The sequence below is a fragment of the Myotis nattereri genome (genome assembly GCF_964212035.1).
Source record: "Myotis nattereri genome assembly, chromosome: 16".
NCBI lineage: Eukaryota > Metazoa > Chordata > Mammalia > Chiroptera > Vespertilionidae > Myotis > Myotis nattereri.
The window spans coordinates 20,470,223-20,492,464 of record NC_138091.1 but is presented as its reverse complement, the minus strand read 5'-3'; the positions used below and the strand labels follow the sequence as shown (position 1 = coordinate 20,492,464).

The 22,242-nt window shown below is 53.5% G+C and overlaps 1 protein-coding gene across 13 annotated transcripts in view; it reads left to right on the top strand.

Annotated features, from left to right (window-relative positions):
- Positions 1–22,242, top strand: part of MINK1 (misshapen like kinase 1) — a 59,442-nt gene that overhangs the window by 35,126 nt on the left and 2,074 nt on the right. The window contains exons 2-30 of one of the 13 annotated variants that reach the window (XM_081109334.1): positions 5,488–5,553; positions 7,433–7,489; positions 7,566–7,691; positions 9,586–9,696; positions 10,370–10,460; positions 10,851–10,981; positions 11,300–11,354; positions 11,495–11,573; positions 12,029–12,204; positions 12,687–12,756; positions 13,303–13,513; positions 15,174–15,290; positions 15,752–15,838; positions 16,044–16,268; positions 16,488–16,661; positions 16,974–17,234; positions 18,269–18,354; positions 18,515–18,625; positions 18,771–18,883; positions 19,095–19,183; positions 19,396–19,419; positions 19,536–19,699; positions 20,114–20,216; positions 20,300–20,437; positions 20,644–20,752; positions 21,121–21,288; positions 21,394–21,537; positions 21,757–21,891; positions 22,072–22,172. In XM_081109334.1, the coding sequence (XP_080965460.1) occupies positions 5,488–5,553; positions 7,433–7,489; positions 7,566–7,691; positions 9,586–9,696; positions 10,370–10,460; positions 10,851–10,981; positions 11,300–11,354; positions 11,495–11,573; positions 12,029–12,204; positions 12,687–12,756; positions 13,303–13,513; positions 15,174–15,290; positions 15,752–15,838; positions 16,044–16,268; positions 16,488–16,661; positions 16,974–17,234; positions 18,269–18,354; positions 18,515–18,625; positions 18,771–18,883; positions 19,095–19,183; positions 19,396–19,419; positions 19,536–19,699; positions 20,114–20,216; positions 20,300–20,437; positions 20,644–20,752; positions 21,121–21,288; positions 21,394–21,537; positions 21,757–21,891; positions 22,072–22,172 (3,522 nt within the window). Of the gene's footprint in view, positions 1–5,487; positions 5,554–7,432; positions 7,490–7,565; positions 7,692–9,585; positions 9,697–10,369; positions 10,461–10,850; positions 10,982–11,299; positions 11,355–11,494; positions 11,574–12,028; positions 12,205–12,686; positions 12,757–13,302; positions 13,514–15,173; positions 15,291–15,751; positions 15,839–16,043; positions 16,269–16,487; positions 16,662–16,973; positions 17,235–18,268; positions 18,355–18,514; positions 18,626–18,770; positions 18,884–19,094; positions 19,184–19,395; positions 19,420–19,535; positions 19,700–20,110; positions 20,217–20,299; positions 20,438–20,643; positions 20,753–21,120; positions 21,289–21,393; positions 21,538–21,756; positions 21,892–22,071; positions 22,173–22,242 lie in introns of all 13 variants that reach the window. The other 12 variants (XM_081109329.1, XM_081109340.1, XM_081109337.1 and 9 more) reach the window with 12 other exon arrangements.

The window sequence follows — 22,242 nt, the reverse complement described above, 5'->3', positions numbered from 1 at the left end:
TTCCATACAGAACATTGAATAGAAGTGGCAAGAGTAAACAACCTTGTCTTATTCTAAGATTATATTATTTATTGTATATATAAAAATATATCCATTTGGTCATATTCTTGAGAAAGTTAAACTCACGGTAGAGATGAAATTAATATGTGAAATTGAGGGTGAAATTCATGGGTGGAATAGCTTGTGGTGGGCTAGAGTAGCTAGGGAAGATTTCCTGGGGGAAAAAACAACAATTTGTGATTTGGCTTGGCTGATAGGAGGTGATTTTTTAGGCATGCTTGGATACTTGAACATAGAAAAAAATGGGGAGTAATAATAGAGATTCTGTAGAGCTGTTATAGGAGAGAGCAGTAGTTGGTCATCCAGAGCGCGGATGGATCTCCTACCACTGCTCAGCCTGCCTGGCTTCACTCAGCTCTCTGGACGGTCTACAGCTTCCGTTCACCTATTAGTAACCCCATAAAGTTTAATGTTGCTCAAAGTGGGTCCACTGCCTTTTGCATTAGAATCACCCAGGAGGATCTGTTAAATAGACTGATACATGCTCCTCACCTGTGGTGCTAAATCAGAATCTCTGGAGGCAGATCCTAGGAGTCTGATTCCCAGGTGATTCCTATATATCATGAAGTTTGGGAGACAATATCTTAAAGCACCTTGTGTAGCATCTGTTCCCAAGTTTTTCCCAACTCACTCAGGTCCCCAATTCTACTTAGTAGATGATCTTCCCTCTGACATCCTTAAAGTCATAGTCATTCGATATTTATGGAGTTCCCTCATCTTCCTTCCTCTTTACCTCAACAGACCAGTATCTCTTCACTTTTTATCTTTTCCTGTCCTTCTCCCTTCTCTCTTTAGTTATTCATACTCTTTTTCCCACCCCTTCCCACCTGCCAGCAGCTGGCTGGACAAGAAATTAGACTGCTGAGAGCAAAGAGTTTGAGCACCAAGAGAAAGAGCTGGAGAAGGCCTACCACAGCATCGTTACAGAGCTGTGTCCACGTGCAGGGGCCAAGCCAGGACTGTTTTGGTGGCTTCCCAGTAGTAGAGCACCTCCCTCTGCAGACACCTCCATTAGATTGCCATCAAAGAGGGTGACCAAGCACGGACAGGTGCATATTTGAAGGGCTCACATTTGAGACCAGATCAATACATAAATCATATTTAAACTGCTAAGCATTTCTGGGCATTCTGAATCATTGGGTATGTGAATAAGAGAGAAATAGGCACTGTTATATTTTATCACTATGTAAATCAGTGGAAGATACAGATTACATACTATGGAATACACATATACATACATATACACATATATATCATTAAAAATCAATTCATCAAACATCATCAGTCTCCTCTCTGGCTTCTTCCCGTCTACAAGCATGAGAGATCTTCCCTATTTTAAAAACGCTTTCGTCTGGCCCTTCTGCCTCCTCTAGCCATCATCTGATTTCCCCCTTCCTCTCAAAGTTAACGTTCTCCAGTGAGGGTGCAGCACCCATAGCCTTTACTGCCTTGTTACGCCATCTCCTTTTCCTGCTCTCACAACTGCAGTTCCCACAGAGGTTCCTAGTGGTTTCCTGGGTGCTGAGTCACTGCTGTTTTCCTCAGCCCTGATTGCCTCCCCCTCTGGTGTCTGTTCTGCTGCTCTCCATCGTGGTGCACATGGCCATTCCTCAGAGGCTGACCTTGGCTCTTCTGTTCTTTTTTCCCTGTGCATGCTCCCTGGACATCTGGTCTCCTGTCTCCAACTCTCACAGTGTGAATGTCCTCTAAATCTTTATCTCCGGACCTTTGTTTCTAACTGCCTGATAGACATTTACTCCTAGCGTCCCCTAACATCTCAAACTCAGGACCCAAACCCAGACTGCTGTCCCTTAGCATATCATGGCCTTCCCCACTCCTTTGTTTTTTAAAATATGTTTTTATTTATTTCAGAGAGAAAGGAAGGGGCGTAGGGAGAGAGGGTGAGGGAGAGAGAGACAGACAGACAGACATGGATGGGTTGCCTCCTGCATGCCCCCTACTGGGGATTGAGCCTGCAACCTTGGTATGTGCCCCCACCAGGAATTGAACCAGTGACCTTTTGGCTCATGGGACTTCACTGAACCAACTGAGCCACTCCAGCCAAGCGGCCTTCCCCAGTCTTAAATTCCTATCGCCAACTGAAACCTTAGCCAGCTGCCAAAGCCCAGCCTAGACTCTCCTCTGGGGAGTCTGCCTGAGATTTCCAACCTGAATTTAGTTCTGTTCCCTGAAACCATGAAAGAGATTTTTTTTATCCAATTCATCTCCCTCTTAGTTTGTATGTGGAAGATGAGTCCCCAAACCATTAAATACCTGCTTAGGAACATACAGCTAATGCTAACGTCCTTAGAAACTCACTCTCCAGTGCTCTTTCCACTCTACCAAGCAGTTTCTTAATGCCTTGAGTGCTTTCAGTTGCTCTTATGGCAGATAATCATATACTGCCATGTGGACATGCTGGGATACTTGTAAAGTTAGAGGATCCTTGAGCGACCTTCCATGTTTCTCATGTATCACTGAGCTCCTCATTGTGCCTGATTGAGGAGTCATCACTCAGTTAGTGCTCAGTAAATATTTAATTGCTGGATGAAAGAAGAGAAAGTCACCTTATAGATTTTCCCTGATTAGGGCCTAGCCCGGTGCAGGGTAGATGTAGACACTCAGGAAATATTTATTGGTGACGGGAAGCTGTAACGATAGGCTCAGGTGTTGGGACTCTTCTTAGGCAGTGGGAGCCATGCTGGTTCCAGGCAGAAGAGTAGGATTTAAAAAGCACCGCGTTAGGAGGGTTCAATCTGGCGGCTGCGGCAGAAGGAAGAGTGGTGAGGCAGGAGCTCCAGGAGGGAAAAGGGGAGGGATTGCCGGGCTGGCAGCTTTAGGAATTGAGAGGGAAAGACAATCAGGGAAATTTTGAAGGGAGAAAGGATAGGTGACTGTGATGTGGAGAAGGAATGGGGAGGGGGGAGGGAACGGTAGAGGAGAGGTTTTGCTTTGAAAATGGTATTGCTCTTGACGAGAGGAGTCGTCTCTGAGGAGCATGCTCTGTGCAGGATGTTAGGTACATAACTGCTGTGTCACATTGATGCTCTCAGCCTAGTTCTTAGCGTAACCATTTCAAGTAGGTGTGTTATCTTTGCTTGTGGGTCAGAACACGGGCTTGAAACCATTAAATCATCTACTGAACCCAGTGTGTCTGACCTCAGAGATTGTTCTTTCATTTCTCAGTGCCGCCCAAACATCTAGGAGGAGACAGATTTGGAGCTAAGATTATAAAATTAAATCTGTGCTGATTTGAGGTGATGGTGGTATATCATTATGACTCGAGCAGGCCCATCATATTTTCTCTTAGATTAGGAGCATCCCGAAAATTATAAGTCCTTTTTCCTTGTCTCTGTCCATCTAGGAAGAACTAAGTTGGATGCAGAAAAAGACTTCTCAACAGAGTTAAGAGGCCCCCAAATAGATGAGCCCTTCTTTTGGGGAGACTTGTAGGGAACAGGGCTCCCTTCTCTAAGTCTAGATTTGCAGGTAGACACGACACCTTCTTCCAGGTTCCTTGCAACTCTTCAGGCCTCTCATTAGTCCTCACACTACAGTGACAATATCTCCCTTTCCTGTGGGGCCTGCTGTTTTATTAGACTTGTTCAAGGACTTTTTAAAAGTAATTTCAGCTGGAGCTAAATAATTGAACATAGAACCACAAAATTCTTGGTCTGGTCAGCCCAGGTTCGTTCAGAGCCCATAGAAGGAGCCGTCTTCTACTTCTGTCAGGTCTTCCCCTGGAGTAGCTCGTGGAGTAGCTCGTGTTCTTTCAGGCTTCTGTATGCGAGGCTCTGGGCGAGGTGGGTACTGGACACACCGGTAAACAAGGAGGACTTAGTCCCTTTTATCCGGGAATGTATACACAAGTCGATACACAATTGCAGTGCATGCTAATACGTATTCTGATAGGGGAAGTACATTGTTATCCTCCAGTTCCCCTCTTTGAGAAAATGGACGGAGATAGTATAGGGTCAGGATATTATAAAAAAGCCTTGGGCTGGTGTCTCCCTGGTCCCAACCATGCCCAAGCTATGGTCCACGTGCTGCCTTCAGTGGATGACAGACAGGTGAAGGATTCTTTTGGTGTTTTTGTTTGTTTGTTTTTTAGAAATCTTATATTGGTTTTCAAAATCAGGCGGAAAGGCGTTTTAGATTACATACTTCTAGGATTATCAGCACAGAGGCCCAGCACTGCCTGGAGAGTGTTTCCTAAGTGACACCCTCAGTTTGTGCCTTTCCGCTCAGTCCTGCAGGTGGCGGGAGAGGGCCTGCCCTGTCTGCTGGAGCTCGGGAGGCAGGCTGGCTCTCCGCTTGCAGCCCCACTTCCCAGCCTCTCTCCCTCTTTCAAAAAAGAAGTCCTGCCAGGAGGTGTGGGCAGGCCTCCCGGCAGCTGTGCTGCTCCGCCAGGCTGCCTGCTCTTGGCTCGGCAGGCAGTGAGCCTCTTTAGAGGCTTTGTCTGAGCCTCTCGGGCTCTCTCCTCCTGGCACTGCTTGGCTCAGGAAAGCAGGAACCGAAAGTTCTCCTTCTCATCTGCCCCTGCCAGTGGCCCTCTCACTGTCACCTGCTCTCCCTCCTACCTAGAGGTCTCTTCTACCCCCAAAGGCCACAAACTCTGGCTCTGAAGCCCTTGGTCTCGGGAGGACTGGGAAGGGGGAAAATGTCAAAAGGATGGTGGCTCTCAAGTTCCAACTCCCTGCTTTTAAAAAATTAATAACTATAAGTAACTGTTATTGCACACACGCTCCTAACCAATGCCAGGCACTGTCTTAACCATTTTATGGGCATTGCCTCATTTAAAGTTGACACCAACCTGCCCTAGCCAGTTTGGCTTAGTGGATAGAGCGTCAGCCCGTCGACTGAAGGGTCTTAGGTTCCATTCCAGTCAGTGGCATGTACCTCGGTTGCAGGCTCAATCCCCAGCCCTGGTCAGGGCATGTGTGGGAGGCAACCAGTTGCTGTGTCTCTTACATCAGTGTTTCTCTCTGTGTCTCTCCCCCTCCCTTCCACTCTCTAAAAATCAATGGAAAAATATCCTTGGATGGGGATTAATAATCAGTCAATCAATCAAATAAAGTTGACACCAATCCAAGAGGTGGGTACTCAGGCACCCTCTTTTGCAGATAGGCTATACACTCTCAGAGTTTGTCATTGAGTTTGAAATCAGGAGCATACCTTTGAAAAGGTAGCTGGGCTCTGGCTTCTGTTTTCTCTCATCTTCTGACTTTTCCTATAGAACATGAACTCTGAACCAGTCCAGGAAAGGGGCAGCTGGCCATCAGGGTTCCCCCCGCAGGCCTCGCATAATATACTAGTCTTCACTTTTCTCTCCTGATGGAATACATCCCCACCACCACCCCCAGGCTACATAATCTTTTTCTGAAGTCCAACACCTTATTCTTTCTCTCCCTCTCCCCTCCCCTCCAGGACCCTGCTGGAATCTTTGAGCTGGTGGAAGTGGTTGGCAATGGAACCTATGGACAGGTGTACAAGGTGAGACTCTAATGGTGCAGAAGTGTGACTGTCTTCATGGGGCCCTCTCAGGAGGGGTGGGAGAAGTATATTCCAGGTCAGGAAAGTGGGGAGGTTATGGGAGATTGCCGAGGCTGGGGACCTGGGAAAGAAGAGAGAGAAGAGGAAAGTAATGAGGGAAGGAAGCAGGAAGCAGCAAGAAGTGGGATGTTTTTGCTGGCTTCTGCCCGAGTTTGGAATTACTGGTATAGCAGGGACAGGTTTGGAGTTGAATGGGGTGTGGGAAAGGAACAGCTGAAGACAGAAGGAACGATATCAGAGCTCACCTGGGCATTCAGAGTAAAGCTCAGGCCAGAGGTGCAGGTTTGGCCTGACAACAGAAAAACCCAGGACTTGGAGTGGGTGGGATCCCATGAGTGACCCTCTGCAGAGGGGAAGCGGCTTTCTTGAGCTCCCACAGCTGGTCTGCAGCAGGGCCAGAGCCGGAGCTCAGGCCTTCTGCCCTTGAGGCCGCCTCTCTCCCACAGAAGTGGTGTTTCCTCAGCCACTGATTGTACTTTCTGGTCTGGCCAGCTCGGCATTCTCCTGTGGCCTGATCTCTGGTCCCACTTGAATGGGGGGAGGTGGCCACAGCAGAGAGATGTTCAAGGTGGATGCTGCCCCAGGGAATACACGCCGGCTTCTTTGTCTCCAGACACGATGCTGAGTCTTCACAAGTCTCCTCTGCATCTCCAGGGCCTGTTTCCTGGGTCACTGGGACCACCTGCCCTTCTCTTACCCTTCTTCCATGGAAGCTTTGGGAAACAGGCACCTCCTCCCCCCCATTTCCCCATCTCTTGCCTAATTGTTGCCATGGAAATCCTAGCTCTGTGTTCCACTGCTTTTCTGGGCTTGGGTCTTGAATGACTGCTGAGGATAAAAATAATCCACGGCCTGGCAATGCCCATGTTCATCCCCCTGAGGGGCTGCTTTCCCTCACCTTACTCTTCCCTAGGAAGCCTTGGGCTTTCCTGTCCAAACCCCAGTCGGCTCCTGCTAGGAATTTTAGGAGGAGGGAGGGGGAGGGCAATGGCAGGGCCATCCTATATATAGAAGTTTCTTCCCATTAGCACTGGTGATGGGGCCATCGACATGTTAGTCGATGTTTCCTTCTGTGTTTCCCTGAGTTTCCTAAAACTCTTAGCTCTATTTTTTAAAAAAAATGTTTTTTATTGATTTTTTTTTAGAGAGAGAGAGGAAGGAAGGATAGAGAGATAGAAACATCTATGAAAGAGAAGCATCATTGATCAGCTGCCTCCTGCACACCCCCTACTGGGGATCGAGCCTGCAGCCCGGGCATGTGCCCTGACCTGACCGGAACCGAATTGGTGACCTCGTGCTTCCTGGGTCGATGCTCATCCTCTGAGGCACACCAGCGAGTTCGGCTCTATCTTAATTCTTTCCTGTCAACAAAATAAAAAGCTGGGGGGTGGGGGGAATCCTGGGAATAGCCTCCTATCCAAAGCGGGCTTGTGTGGCATAGAAGATGCAGAGAGAGGCCAAGGCCCTCCCTCCTCAGCATCTTTCCCAGCTCCCTGCAGCTCCGTCTGAGGATGGAGAAGGTATCCTTGACTCCCGCTCTAACTTTCAAACTGTAGGAAGTACAAGCCAGAGAGGCTTGAGTATGAAGGGAGCAGACCCTTCATTTTTACCAAGCACAGAGCTCAGAAATCCAGTCTTGGTAGTTTTTCTGTAGCCACTGTTAGTCCTGTGACCAACCAATAAATTGAGGTGTCTAGCCACCACGAGGGGCATGTTTTAAGATAGAAAAGAGCCAAAAGGTGTGGCTTCTCCCAGAATCAGGCCCTTCGTGAGCATGACCCAGGCCCCTCTGTGTTAATGTTCACCTTTCTGTGCACAGGGTCGGCACGTCAAGACTGGGCAGCTGGCTGCCATCAAGGTTATGGATGTCACGGAGGTAGGAAGCCGCGGGGGCAGCGGGGTGGGGGGCGTGGAGCATTGAGAATGAGGCTCACCTCCTCGCGTTCACCCAGGATGAGGAAGAAGAGATCAAGCAGGAGATCAACATGTTGAAAAAATACTCTCACCACCGCAACATCGCCACCTACTATGGAGCCTTCATCAAGAAGAGCCCCCCTGGGAACGACGACCAGCTCTGGGTGAGTGCTCTCAGGCCTGCCCCCGGCCCTCCCTGCCCTTTCTGTCTCCAGCGTCAGTACCCGAGTCTCCTTGCCAGCCCTCTCTTCAGTCCCACGGCCTCTCCTGTGCATGGATGGAGGGACCTCCTGACCCACACTTGGCAGTCTCTTGTCCTCTGGGCGTTTCGGTGGCAGGGGTTCTGGGGCTCGCCTTTGCCCTAACCAGTACCTTACCTGTGTCCAACAGGCCCTTCATAAGTATCAAGCAATGCAATGCTAGCAAGGGCTGGGAAAGACCCAGGGAGCTTAGTTGATGAGTTCTCCTGCGCTGGCACAGCCCCTAGGAAAGCAACAGACCAAAATCTGTGGTAGGCGAACGTAGAGCGTGGACCCCTCCTGGCAGTGTACAAGCCTCTGGGTGATTGTTCTAACCAGAACTTACTGCAGCCCTTTTGGTCTCCCCCAAATTCCCTCCTGGCCCAGAACATTTCTAAGTCATTCACCCTCCCTGCCTGGGCGCTGGTGCCAGCTGATTCCTCAGCCTCATCCTCTCTGGTACTCAGCCAGACCCAAAGACAGAGCAGCAGGGAACATGGCGGTGGCTGGGCAAGGTGTGGATGGGGGGCGGCCAGGGATTAGTGCTCATGCCAGGTCTCCCCTTGCAGCAGTTGCCAGATGAGTACTTATTTAGCACTTTCTGCATACCCTGCACAAATAAGTATGAATCATGGTTCCTGTTTCTATGCAGTAGACTTTCTGAAGGCATGCACATGTGACACATGCGCGCGCACACACACACACACACACACACACATTCACATTTCATACCCACAAAAGAAGGTGAGTAATGGGTTAGAGAGGTTTACCTGCCAACTGTACCTAGTGAGAGATCCTTGAGGACTAGAGGTCAGGTGCTAGTGACCAGGCGCCCCCTTCTGGACCTGTTGGACATTGTCTTTCCACTATGCTATACTCAAATGTGGAGCATATGTAAATTATTTTTGCATATGCAAATGTCCACATCTCTTCCAACCTTTTTCTGTGCTGGGTGTGGCTTTTAGAAAAGGTACAGTGAAAACATTTCGACAGACACGCCTGTCACCGGGGGACTTCCCTTTTGTCACCTGCCTCTGGGCCTCTTGGTTCTTCCCTAGAGATGGCACAGGAGCTCTCCTCATCTCCCCGCTGTAGTCTTACCTCTGTTTTTGGAGTTTCTCCCAGAACACTACCAGGTTCCCTCAGCTCTCTGGTAGACCCTGTGCACTCTTTTTGTCTCTAGCAGACTGGAGAATTGCTGGTTCTAGCCCCTTTCTTGACTCGGGATGAGAGGTTGGCAAACTTTTTCTGTGAGGGACCAGATAGTAAATATTTGGGGCTTTGTGGATCATACTGTCTGTCACTACTCAGCTCAGCCATTGGACCATGAAAGCAGCCATAGACAATATATAAATGAGTGGGCATCACTATATCCCCCAGAACCTTTATTTAGGACACTAATTTGCATGTCATGTGATTATTTTTTTATTCTTTTCAGCCATTTGAAAATGTAAAAAACTAGCCATAGTTTGCTGACCTTGCTCTAGAGCAGTAGGGGTTATGAATCCCAAAAAGGATCTGATGAGCACATGGGATCCCTCATTTTGTCTACAATTTCAGGGATTCCTTGGGCTCCTATTCAGGACAAAGACCATGTCCCCAAACCCTCCCTGTCTATCTTTTCCGACTGTATTTCCTTCCCCTTTTCCTCCTAACCTCAGGAAGTTCTGTGGTCTTTGTGAGAGGGGGCATGTGGCCCCTGCCCTTCAACTTATACCACTTTTGACCCCAAGGCCTCTGGTTCTCCTCCAGGGCACTGGCAGGGGAAAGGGGCCTTGCCTAACTGCTACTTTTCCTTCCGGTCTCCCTGGGACTACAGCTGGTAATGGAGTTCTGTGGTGCTGGTTCCGTGACGGACCTGGTAAAGAATACAAAAGGGAATGCCCTGAAGGAGGACTGCATCGCCTACATCTGCAGGGAGATTCTGCGGGTAAGCGCCAGGCCCCTCCCTGCCTCCTGCTCTTGGGCCAACCCCTCTGGAGCTTCTCCCTGGGCATGGACCCCCCTGCACTGAGGAGGAAATGGAATTATGCCCTTTTTATTTAATTTAATTTATTTAATTTTATTGATTTCAGAGAGGAAGGGAGAGGGATAGAGACAAACCATGAATGTGAGAGAATCATTTATTGGCTGCCTCCTGCACGCCCCCTACTGGGGGGTATCAAGCCCGAAACCCGGGCATGTGCCCTTGGCCAGAATTAAGCCTGGGACCCTTGAGTCTGCAGGCGTCGCTCTGTCCCCTGAGCCAAACTAGCTAGAGCTGTGCCCTCTTTTAAGGAGCAAGTGGCCTGATGGGGTTGGAGGCTAGAGACAGAGTCCTAACCGTGAGGACTCAAACTGTTGGAGGAGACAAGTGCCACAGTTGCCAAGCTCTGCTATTTCTCCACTTGGAATCTACACCTGCTGGGGATCCCCAGGAGCCACCATGCTGAGGAAACTCCAGAAATCTCAGCCTGTACTTTGGGCACATGGTGGAGAGGGACTGCTTCTTCAGCTCAGCCCCATCCAGACTGATGACCTCCCCTCCCCTCTCAGTCAATGCAAGTCCTCCCTTCTTCCCCCTCCTCCAACATCAAGCCTAATTCCCCCCACTCTCTGCCCAGGGTCTGGCCCATCTCCACGCCCACAAGGTGATTCACCGAGACATCAAGGGGCAGAATGTGCTGCTGACAGAGAATGCCGAGGTCAAGCTAGGTGCGCTGCTTCCTCTGGGCGGACGGCCCTCTGACCTCCCGGCCAGAGCCCCTTTTCCCTCTGGGGGCTTAAGTCCCACAGCCTGTAGGCCGGGGGGGGCTTGCTTTCCCATAACCCTCCCCTGGGGTGCCTGCTGTCTGCTATGTCCCCAGTGCTGTGCAGGTCCCTTTGGAAAGATGATCTGAGGTGATGTCCTTTCACCTTGGTTTTTCCCAAGACGCAGGGAGACTAGGTCAGGTTCTTCAGGGTGTTGATGGGATGGGAGAGGTTCTGGGGAGTGTCTAGGTAGAGCCAGGACCTCAGCTGCCTTGGGACACGCCCATGCTGGGTCCAGGATGAGGGGAGCAGATGTGACACTCTGCTTTGACCCCTCGCCTCATGTCTTCTCAGTGGATTTTGGGGTGAGTGCTCAGCTGGACCGCACCGTGGGCAGGCGAAACACTTTCATTGGGACCCCCTACTGGATGGCCCCGGAGGTCATCGCCTGTGATGAGAACCCCGATGCCACCTATGATTACAGGGTACGGACCAGAGAGTGTGCAGCATGGGGCAGCCAAGGCAGGAAGTGAGATGGGGGTGATGGATAGATTGAAAATAACGGGGACTTAAGCAGCTTGGAGGCAAAGTGAAGGTCTAATGATGTGTTGGCTATGAGGGGTTGGGGGACATTTTGTGGCAAGGGAGGTATGGGTGGGAATATTGGATAAGTTGGAGGACATGCAGGGTTAGAGGAGGGGCCTCAGGAAGGGATTGGCCGGCAAGGGGTTCTGAAGAGACAGGGATAGTAGGTGAAGAGAGTTACCAGGAGCGTTCACCCGTCCTTTCTTTCCCCTCTCTAGAGTGACATTTGGTCTCTAGGAATCACAGCCATTGAGATGGCAGAGGGAGCCCCCCGTAAGTGCGGAGTCTGGGAGAGAAGGGAGGGCCCAGAAAGTGGCTGTAGGGGAGAGGTGGGCCTTGGGAGGTCATGGTGAGAAGGGCTCCTTTAGGCTCTCAGCATGGCAGAGGGACTGACGGTCTCTTCTGTGTCCCAGCTCTGTGTGACATGCATCCCATGCGAGCCCTCTTCCTCATCCCTCGGAACCCACCACCCAGGCTCAAGTCCAAGAAATGGTAGGTCTCTGGGGATTTGGTGTCTAGGAAGGTCTCTGGACAAGGCCACCTCCACCATAACCCCCTGGGTTCAGGCTTGGGTCTGCACCATACAAGAGGCGTTGGGAGGGGCTGGTACTGCAGCCACAGCATTAGGGGCGCTGGTGTTGGGGTATGGAGAAGACAGAAGGGAAGTCAAAGTGGCTTTTTAAAAAAATTTAAATTCTTCATTGTTTAAAGTATTACATAAGTCTTTTTTGCCCCCCATTGACCTCTCCCCAGCCACTCTCACTCCCCAGCACATGCCCTCACCCCCCTACTGCCTGTGTCCTTTGATTATGCTCATATGTGTGCATACAGGTCCTTTGGTTAATCTCTTACCCTCCCGAAGTGGCTTTTTGATGAATGATCTCCCCTCTTCCTCCTGTGACACCCCCTCCCAAGGGGGCCCTCCTAGTGTGAGCCATTGTTTCCAGGTCTAAGAAGTTCATTGACTTCATTGACACATGTCTCATCAAGACTTACCTGAGCCGCCCACCAACTGAGCAGCTGCTAAAGTTCCCCTTCATCCGCGACCAGCCCACAGAGCGGCAGGTCCGCATCCAGCTCAAGGACCACATCGACCGGTCTCGGAAGAAGCGGGGCGAGAAAGGTCAGTGGGGGAGGTGGGGGTGGGGGGTCAGGACACACTTCAGCCCTTGCTCCTCTTCACCAGCCCTGGCTCCTCCTTGCTCCCTTTCGGGCACCTCTCCCAGGCCCCAGCTGTCCCCATCCGAAGACACCTGCTTTCCCAGGCTTTCAACCCCAGAGTGCTTTTTCTCATAGCGCCAATTCAAGCCAGCCTTCCAAATGAGTGTGGCCCTTTTGCATCCTTACAAAAGCTTCCTGTTGAGCACATTCATTTGTGAGTGCATGCACACATTCAGTCACATCCCACCTACTATTGGGTCTAATCCCCATGCCTGTGCAGGCCCAAACCTGAGACCCACCGTCATTCCATTGCTCCCAGGAGGTGGGCAGGGACCCATGGCCATCCGGACAGATCTTATTGGTTGTCCCCGTCTAAGGTTTTCCTAGCCCAGGGTGGGGTCTGGGGCACTGGGTGAAGAAACAGCAGTGATCTCCCCCCTGCAGAGGAGACAGAATATGAGTACAGCGGCAGTGAAGAGGAAGATGACAGCCATGGAGAGGAAGGAGAACCAAGGTGGGCTTGGCAGGTGGGGATTGGGGGCCTCACTTTTCATCCGAGGGGACATCAGAGGTCCTTGGCTTGGGGACTCTCAGCCTGGGGATGGTGGGTTAGAGACCCATAAAACGATCTCTGAGAGCTGAGAAGAAATGGAATGAATGAGCAAGAGGTGGCAAGAGCCCAGGCCAGTGTGGCTCGGTTGGTTGAGAGGTCGTCCCATGCACCAAATGGGCGCTGGTTTGATTCCTGGTCAGGGCACATGCCCGGATTGTGGGCTTGGTCCCCAGTAGGGGCATGTAGGTGGCAGCCTGTCGATATTTCTCTCTCTCTCAAAGAAAAAAAAAAAAATCAAAAATTAAAAAAAAAAAAAAGCGGGGAGAGGGTAATTTAGGGCTGCAGGCTGGGGTATTGCTGGAGGACAGGGTCCAAGACTGGGCAGGAGGGAGTGACCAGAGGCAGACTGTCTGGTCCAGGCAGAGCAGCTACTGCGGTGTCTCCCAGACGTGAAAGTGGGAAATGACTGGGTTCTGACCCCACCCTTCATTTGCCACCCTGACCCAGCTCCATCATGAACGTGCCCGGCGAGTCCACGCTACGCCGCGAGTTCCTCCGGCTCCAGCAGGAGAATAAGAGCAACTCGGAGGCTTTAAAGCAGCAGCAGCAGCTGCAGCAGCAACAGCAGCGAGACCCTGAGGCGCACATCAAACACCTCCTGCACCAGCGGCAGCGCCGCATCGAGGAGCAGAAGGAAGAGCGGCGGCGGGTTGAGGAGGTGGGGTTGTCCTGGGAGGACCTGGCCAGGCCTGGTTCAGCACCCCTCCTGGCCCCATCCCTGCTTCCATTAGGACAACAGGAGAAGAGGGAGCAAGCCAGGGCTTCTAACCCCCTTCGTTCAGAATTGGATAGAAAGAGTCTGTGCTGTTAGAGGCCAGTCACCACGTGCACTGCCCGCTCATCAGTCCTGTATGAATGGTGGTTCCCTCAGCCTCCCTTGGGAGCAGAGCCATTTCTGAAAAGCCATACTGGTTCCCCACAGACAGGACTGTCCCTGTCCTTGTTGTCTGGCCCCCGGAGCTGGGGTCTGTGTACAAATACTCCAGGCCCCTGAGCATCTAACTGATAAGCAGTTGTCTCGTCTGAACATGAAGAGGAGCCTTCTCTTTACCTTCCTTTTACTTTTAATTTTTTGGCTTAGATTTGCTGGAAAGTACAGTCTTGTCAGTAGGACTTGCTGGAGGTGGGTGGGAGGAATTCATTTTAATAGAGAATCTTAAATAGCTACAGTTTTTTATTTTAACCACCATTTTAAAAGATCTATATGCATATTTATTTTTTCTATGCATCTGTATTTTTTATTTTGCAGGGGGCCATGGTGAGAAAGGCAAGGTATAGGTTAGTTTTAAAGATGCCTTAAGTGATGAACTTTTTGTTGAAACAATTACATGATTTTGAAGTTCACGGAGAGCTGGGCTTAACACAAAAATTAATAGACAGAAGCATCCACACTGTCTATGAACTGCTCCTCAAAGCAGGCACCAGTCTTTGTTGAACAAAACACAATTTGTAAGGAAGCCTGCTACCGGAGAACATAGTAAACATTGTCTTAAGGTCGTTGAGTGACAGAAAATTGTGTCTAGCGGGTGTTTCCTGGAGCAGGCCTGCCGAATCCTCATTGTGGAGATGGGCCCAGCACAGGCCCCCAACTGTACTGGCCCTGAGGGCTTAGCTTTTTCCTTTTTCCCTTTCCCTTTGTTTCTCTTTCTGAACATGAAAGATCCTTCTAAAGAACCACCTTTTACTTTTGTTTCAGCTTAGATTTGTTGGAAAGTACAGTCTTGTCAGGTGGGAGGGAGACATTCATTTTAATAGAGACTTTTTTCTCTTTTTCTTTTATTGGGGCAGACTCTTTGGTCGGAAAGGTTGTGAAAGTAAAATGTAACCTGAGCCTCTGATGTTGGCTGAGGACCTGGCCGAGTCCCGCCCCGCTGGGTGGTGCTTCTGTGCATGGGCATCTGCTGCTCTCTGGTGGCCTGAGGCCATCATTACAGCCCACTCCTTTTGGATTTACAGGCAGGTTGTTTAGAGGCCAGGAGCACTGACTCTGGTTTTTGGTGGGCGAATGTCTAGGAGAAGGTGTTATCCAGTCCAGCCTACTCCAAGGGCAGCAGCCAGCTGCCTTAGTCTCTGGTCCCAAGCTCACAGCCACATTGGACGAGTAATTTTCCCCAAGCTCAGCCCCCCATGGGCTCCTGTGTAGGAGTTGGTAGGTCTGTGGAAACAAGTTGAGGCCATTCTCTCTCACCATCATCCCAGGTGAGAAGGAGCATTGTCCTGAAAGGGTCACCTTTCCAGGAGATGCCCGAAGTGGGCTGGTTTCCCCTTCCAGGGCTGTCTGAGTGTGCAGTCCTTAAGACCACACCTCTCACCCACAGCAACAACGGCGGGAGCGGGAACAGCGGAAGCTGCAGGAGAAGGAACAGCAACGGCGTCTGGAGGACATGCAGGTCCTGCGGCGGGAGGAGGAGAGGCGGCAAGCAGAGCGGGAGCAGGTACAGGCCCCCAGCACACACTGCACACACCCCTCCCCTCCCCTGGCCTCCCTGCCCGCTCCTGCTGCCTGCATCCCTGCTCCCCGAAACCCTTTCCCCCTTCTTTCCCTACCCCTAGATTCCTCCTATCTTTTCTAGCTTCACTCTTTCTCTCTGTTTTCTCCCACCCTTCAACCCCCAACCCTGGCTCCCTGCCCTCCTCCTGTCTCTGTGCCTTCATTCCCCATCTCTTTGCCCACCCTGACTCCTCTCCCCTGCACTTTCCCTCATGGGTCCTCCACCCTGACTTCCTCCTCATTCCCTGCCCCTTCGGGGCTCATCCCATCCCCATCCTCTCTATGGCTCTTCCCTGCTCTCCTCATCCTCACCCCACCGATCCCTCCTCTTTCTCCAACTCCTCCGCCGCCGCCGCCTTTTCCTCTTTCCCTGCCCTTTGCCCCCACCCCAACCCCACCCCCCAGGAATATATTCGTCACAGGCTAGAGGAGGAGCAGCGACAGCTCGAGATCCTTCAGCAACAGCTGCTCCAGGAACAGGCCCTACTGCTGGTAACGGGGTCCCCCAGCTTTCTCTGGGAAGATGTGTATCAGAGCTTCTCTGCCGGAAGGAATGGGATGGGAGCACTTCAGGGGAAGGGACTCACCCAGGCATCAAGGGGAGACATCTCTCTTGGCAGGAGAAAAGAAAGGGCATGCCACCTCTAACTTCCAGGGCTACATCTTGCTGAGCCCCTCTTCCTACCCTTGGGCCCAGGAATACAAGCGGAAGCAGCTGGAGGAGCAGCGGCAGTCGGAGCGCCTGCAGAGGCAGCTGCAGCAGGAGCACGCCTACCTCAAGTCCCTGCAGCAGCAGCAGCAGCAGCAGCAGCTGCAGAAACAGCAGCAGCAGCAGCAGCAGATCCTTCCCGGGGACAGGAAGCCCCTGTACCATTATAGTCGGGGCATTAACCCCGCTGACAAGCCAGCCTGGGCCCGAGAGGTACTCACTGCCTCCTAACAGCCTAAGCCACCACCCTCCCAGGCCCTCTGCCCGAGGCCTGAGCTGTAGGCAGTGGTCATTCCGCACTGGCGGACACTGAGAAGGGGAAAGGGGTGCTCCGCACAGGCATGAGGGCTGGAGCAGTGGGGCAGGTGGGGAACTACATTTTGAGGACAGTGAAGCAAAAACTGGCCTGCTTGGCATCCTTTTGAATCACAGGTGGAAGAGAGAACAAGGATGAACAAGCAGCAGAACTCTCCCTTGGCCAAGACCAAGCCAAGCAGCACAGGGCCTGAGCCCCCTGTTCCTCAGGCCTCCCCGGGGCCCCCAGGACCACTTTCCCAAACTCCTCCTATGCAGAGGCCGGTGGAGCCCCAGGAGGGACCGCACAAGGTGAGTTTCTTCCCATTTCTGTCCTAACACAGACGTAGGGAGCCTCAGGCAGCGCAGGGACACGCACACACAAACACATACTTAGCCAGGGATCACAGACCTCATGATAGGTACCTGGGCAGACATCACCTGCTTGCTGCTGCATGTCTGTCCTACATCTTGCCTGTTCTTGGGCTCCAGGAGCCCCTTCCACTCGATGGGTAATTGGAAGCTGGAGGCTTTACTTGCCCCTTCCTCTCGGCCCAGGCCCCGGCTCACAGGTGGGGATGTGCACAGAGTGGGCAGCCTACCCTCCCTGGTCTCTCCCTGCAGAGCCTGGTGGCACACCGGGTCCCACTGAAGCCATATGCAGCGCCTGTACCCCGATCCCAGTCCCTGCAGGACCAGCCCACCCGAAACCTGGCTGCCTTCCCAGCCTCTCATGACCCTGACCCTGCCGCCCCCACACCCACTGCCACGCCCAGTGCCCGAGGAGCTGTCATCCGCCAGAATTCAGACCCTACCTCGGAAGGGCCTGGCCCCAGCCCGAACCCCCCAGCCTGGGTCCGGCAGGATAATGAGGCCCCACCCAAGGTAAGGACAGGCCTGTGGGACCAGGAAAGAGCACAAAATACAGTTGACCCTTGAACAATGTGGAGGTTGGGGGCACTGACTTCCATACAGTCAAAAATCTAAGTGTAACTTTATAAAAATATGTTTTTATTGCTTTTTAGAGAGAGAGGAAAGGATAGGGAGAAAGGAGAGAGAGAAAGAAACATTGATGAGAGAGAAACGTTGATCCTCCTGCATGCCCCCGACCGGGGATTGAGCCTGCAACCCGGGCAGATGGCCTGACTGGGAATCAAATCAATGACCTCTTGGTGCATGGGTCGATACTCAACCACTGAGCCACACTGGCCGGGCTAAGTGTAACTTTTAAATGCCCCAGAACTAAATTACTAATAGCCTACTGTTGACTAGAAGCCTTACCAGTAACATAAAGTTGATTAACACATAATTTTGTATGTTACACATATTATATAAACTAGAGAAAAGAAAATGTTATTAAGAAAGTCATAAGGAAAAATAATACATTCACAGTGCTCTACGTGTTTCTTGAGAAAAATCTGTGTGTAAGTGGACCGTGCAGTTCAAACCCATGTTATTCAAGGGTCAACTATAGTAAGGGAGAAAATGGAGGAGAGTGGAGGGAGCAGTGAGGTAGAGATGGGTTTGGGGTTGGAAGGGAAGAGAAAGGCAAGTCATGCACCACAGCCCCTGAGCTGACGGGGTTTCCATCTGGTGGCCCATGACTGTCGCGGTGATCCCGGCGGGCGGTCCCGGCGGGTGGTCCCAGCGGGTGATCCCGGCGGGCGGTCCCGGCGTGAGTGTGTGAGCGGAAAGATGCCCAGGGCGTTTGGGAAGCACTGGGGCAGACCTTCTGGGTTGGAACCCCAGCCCTGCCATTTCCTAGCTTCATGCCTCTGAACACATTCATCAACTTCCTTGAGCTTAGCTGACTTCATAAAGGCCAGGGGAGCACCTTGTGGGGCCTCAGCGAGGACGAAATGTTTGTGGTTCCAGCACAGAGCTGGCTCCCAGCGCACTGACCCTCCTCCTCTCCTCAGGTGCCTCAGAGGACCTCATCCATTGCCACTGCCCTTAACACCAGTGGGGCCGGAGGGGCTCGGCCAGCCCAGGCTGTCCGTGCCAGGTAACACTGAGCTGTGCAGAGCTGGGTGGCAGGCTAGGGAGCGGGGCAGGGACAGAGGGGAGTTTGCCAGGTTACCCGCTTAGGGGTGGGCAAGCCCCGACCCAGTCACCTCAGCCCCCTCCCTGCCCCTGTCCCCGGCACCCCTGTGCTCCCTTCACAGACCTCGCAGCAACTCCGCCTGGCAAATCTATCTGCAAAGGAGGGCAGAGCGGGGGAGCCCCAAGCCTCCAGGGCCCCCTGCTCAGCCCCCTGGTCCGCCCAACGCCTGTAGGTAATGGAGTTGTCCCCTCACTCACTCCCACCCTCACTTCTGCCACCTACTGGCCTCCCCTGGTGATGGCTCCCTCTGCAGTGCAGCTCAGCCCCCAGGGAGGGGAGCCCCTTGTCGCCCTGACCCCGTCTCTGCTCTCCCACAGTAACCCCGACCTCAGAAGGAGCGACCCTGGCTGGGAGCGCTCGGACAGTGTCCTCCCCGCCGCTCATGGGCACCTTCCCCAGGCCGGCTCTCTGGAGCGGAACCGAGTGGGAGGTACGTGGGTGGGCCTGGCAGCCTGCTCTGGGGCCTGGACGTCTCCCTCAGGGTAGGGGCTGAGACATCCTCAGGGGTAGGGTGGGCCCTGGGCTGGGTGTGGAGCGTGTCAGCTCCGGGGCTCAGGCCCAGGTCTCAGCCCAGGGTGTGGGCTCGAGGTCACCCCCATCCGGGTGTCAGTGACCTCCCTTCTCCCACCGTGCCATTCCAGCCTCTTCCAAATTGGACAGCTCCCCAGTGCTGTCCCCTGGGAACAAAGCCAAGCCTGATGACCACCGCTCACGGCCAGGCCGGCCCGCAGTAAGTCGGCAGGTGGCAGCTGTGGCCCTGCCTTCTGGTCTGTGACTTTGGGGCCAGCTTGGAGCCTCTTCAGCTTGGGTGCTGGGAGGTGGGCCTTCATTAACCTGCCTGAGGGGGGGCTGTGGTATTACAGATGTACTTCTCAGTTACTAACCTTTCTTAACCTCTCTCCTGCCTCTTCCTGGCTGCCCTTCCCCTGTGGCCCCTCCCAGAGCTATAAGCGAGCCATTGGTGAGGTTAGTGAGAAGGGGCCTGCTTGCGGGAGCCCTCCTGTGACCCTGCCCCTTCTCCTTGGACATTCTTTACCACCGCCCTCCTCCCCCACCCCCCTCACACAGCTCCTCCCTTGCAGGATTTTGTGTTGCTGAAAGAGCGGACGCTGGATGAGGCCCCACGGCCTCCCAAGAAGGCCATGGACTACTCATCGTCCAGCGAGGAGGTGGAGAGCAGTGAGGACGACGAGGAGGAAAGCAATGGCGAACCATCAGAAGGGAGCAGAGACACCCCTGGGGCCCGGTATGGGGCTCCCTGGGGGGTGGCACGCCCATATCGGAGGCACCCAGAGAAGGGCTGTAGGTTGGAGGGAGGGGGGCCTCGAGCACATCTGTGGGAACCTGGTGTCACTGCGGTGAGTGATTCCTTCCTTTCTCTGGAGAACGGGGTGTGAGACGTGTTCCTCTCTCTCCCGCTGTGCTGTCAGTGGGAGTGGCGGTGGTCTCTTCAGGTGTCTCTGCCACCAGCCTGCCCCAACCCAAGTGCGGGGCCCAGGACACCCAACAGCAGGACAAGGTTGCTCGGTGGGGGCTGAGTGCATTGTGTTTTGAATAGAATCTGAAGCTGAAAGCGCTAGGCCTGCTCTCGCCTGCTGCCATGGTACTTGGGTGGCAGGCAGGACCTGGAGGCCCTCATGACCTCCCTCTCCCATAGCAGCGATGGGGATACAGACAGTGTCAGCACCATGGTGGTCCATGATGTGGAGGAGATCGCCGGGACCCAGACCCCCTATGGGGGTGGCACCATGGTGGTCCAGCGTGTGAGTAGGCACCCCATTCTTCCCAGCACCTGCTGTGACCCTCCTTGGCCCCAGCACTAGCCCCTTTCCCTCTGTTCCTTTAGACACCTGAAGAGGAGCGAAGCCTGCTGCATGCCGACAGCAACGGTTACACTAACCTGCCAGACGTGGTCCAGCCCAGCCACTCGCCCACTGAAAGCAGCAAAGGTCAAAGCCCCCCCGTGAAGGATGGAGGCAGCGATGTAAGTGGGTGCAGGCTGGTCCATGGGACGAGGGGAGGGCACTGGCAGTGGGCAGATCAGGGGGTGTTGGGGGTTACTGTGCTGGGCGGGCAGAGCACCCGGGCCAGGGTTCCCCTGGGGGCACATGGGGCCTAGGAATAATAGAAGGGGGGGGGCACAGGCCAGGGTCTCACCTGTTTGCCTGACTCCCACTCCTGCCCCCACAGTACCAGTCTCGTGGGCTGGTGAAGGCCCCTGGCAAGAGCTCGTTCACGATGTTTGTGGACCTCGGCATCTACCAGTCCGGAGGCAGTGGGGACACCATCCCTATCACAGGTGAGGATGGGAGGACGGAGCTGCCATGAGGCCTGGAGAGGGCAAAGGTGAAGCCCCGGCGAGGCGGTTCACAAAGCAGGTGCTCACGGCCTCCCCTCACCTGCGCACCTGCCCTGGCACAGAGGCAACCAGAGCTCCTGACCTCTCTCCCCGAGAGGGACGATGCTCAGCAGCACAGGGCCCTACGGGACGGAAGGAGCACTTTGCCAGGCCTTTGGCTGTTCCAACTCCTTCATGCACCTCCTCCAGTCTCCGGTCTTTCTCTTTCCTTCTGAGTATTCGGAGGAGCCGAGACTGAGTGTAAAGGTAGAGTAAGAAGAGACAGGGTACGGGGACAGCAGCCCACCCCCACTTCTCTCCCCCCGCAGCCCTAGTGGGTGGAGAGGCCAGTCGGCTTGATCAGCTGCAGTATGACGTGCGGAAAGGCTCTGTGGTCAACGTGAACCCCACCAACACACGGGCCCACAGTGAAACCCCCGAGATTCGCAAGTACAAGAAGCGGTTCAATTCCGAGATCCTCTGCGCGGCCCTTTGGGGTAAGCCAGGGCTGGGAAGGAAAAGAGGGATCCGTGTGCCCCTCTGCCCCTGGTCGGGTGAGGGCCTGGCTCTGCCTCTGATCTGCCCAAGGGCTCCCGTTGCAGGCGTCAACCTGCTGGTGGGCACGGAAAACGGGCTGATGTTGCTGGACCGAAGTGGGCAGGGCAAGGTGTACGGACTCATTGGGCGGCGGCGCTTCCAGCAAATGGATGTGCTGGAAGGACTCAACTTGCTCATCACCATCTCAGGTGTGTGTGTGGAGGACGGGGGCGGGGACAGGGCCTGGAGGAGGGGGCTCAGCTCCTTGGCTCTCTGTCACCATCTTCAGCCGGGGCAGAGGGCACCCTTGGTCCAGGAGCCGGAAGGTGGGGCCACTTTCTCACCCCTTGTGGTACGCAGAAAAGGATGGCGGGAGGCCGAATCTGGATCTCCAACGAAGGGAGTGTGTGTGTGTCCTCGCCCCTCAGGGAAAAGGAACAAACTGCGCGTGTACTACCTGTCCTGGCTCCGGAACAAGATTCTGCACAACGACCCAGAAGTGGAGAAGAAGCAGGGCTGGACCACCGTGGGGGACATGGAGGGCTGCGGGCACTACCGCGTGGGTGAGGAGGTCACAGCAGAGTGGCCAGAGCACATTTGTTTATGAGAAGAAATGAGGGTTTGGGCTTAATGGTCATGAAGCCAGAGACGTGGGGCCTGGCTTGGGGGTGTAGGACAGACCTGTGGGAGGGGCCCCGCAGTCCAAGGGAAGTCCCAGCATCCCTCTTCTTTCCTGCCCCCAGTGAAATACGAACGTATTAAGTTCCTGGTCATCGCCCTGAAGAATTCCGTAGAGGTGTATGCCTGGGCCCCCAAACCCTACCACAAATTCATGGCCTTCAAGGTAATCCCCGCCTCAGCCCCCCAACACTGCTCCTAGGTCTGACTCCTCCACCTGTGTCCCCTGATCCCTT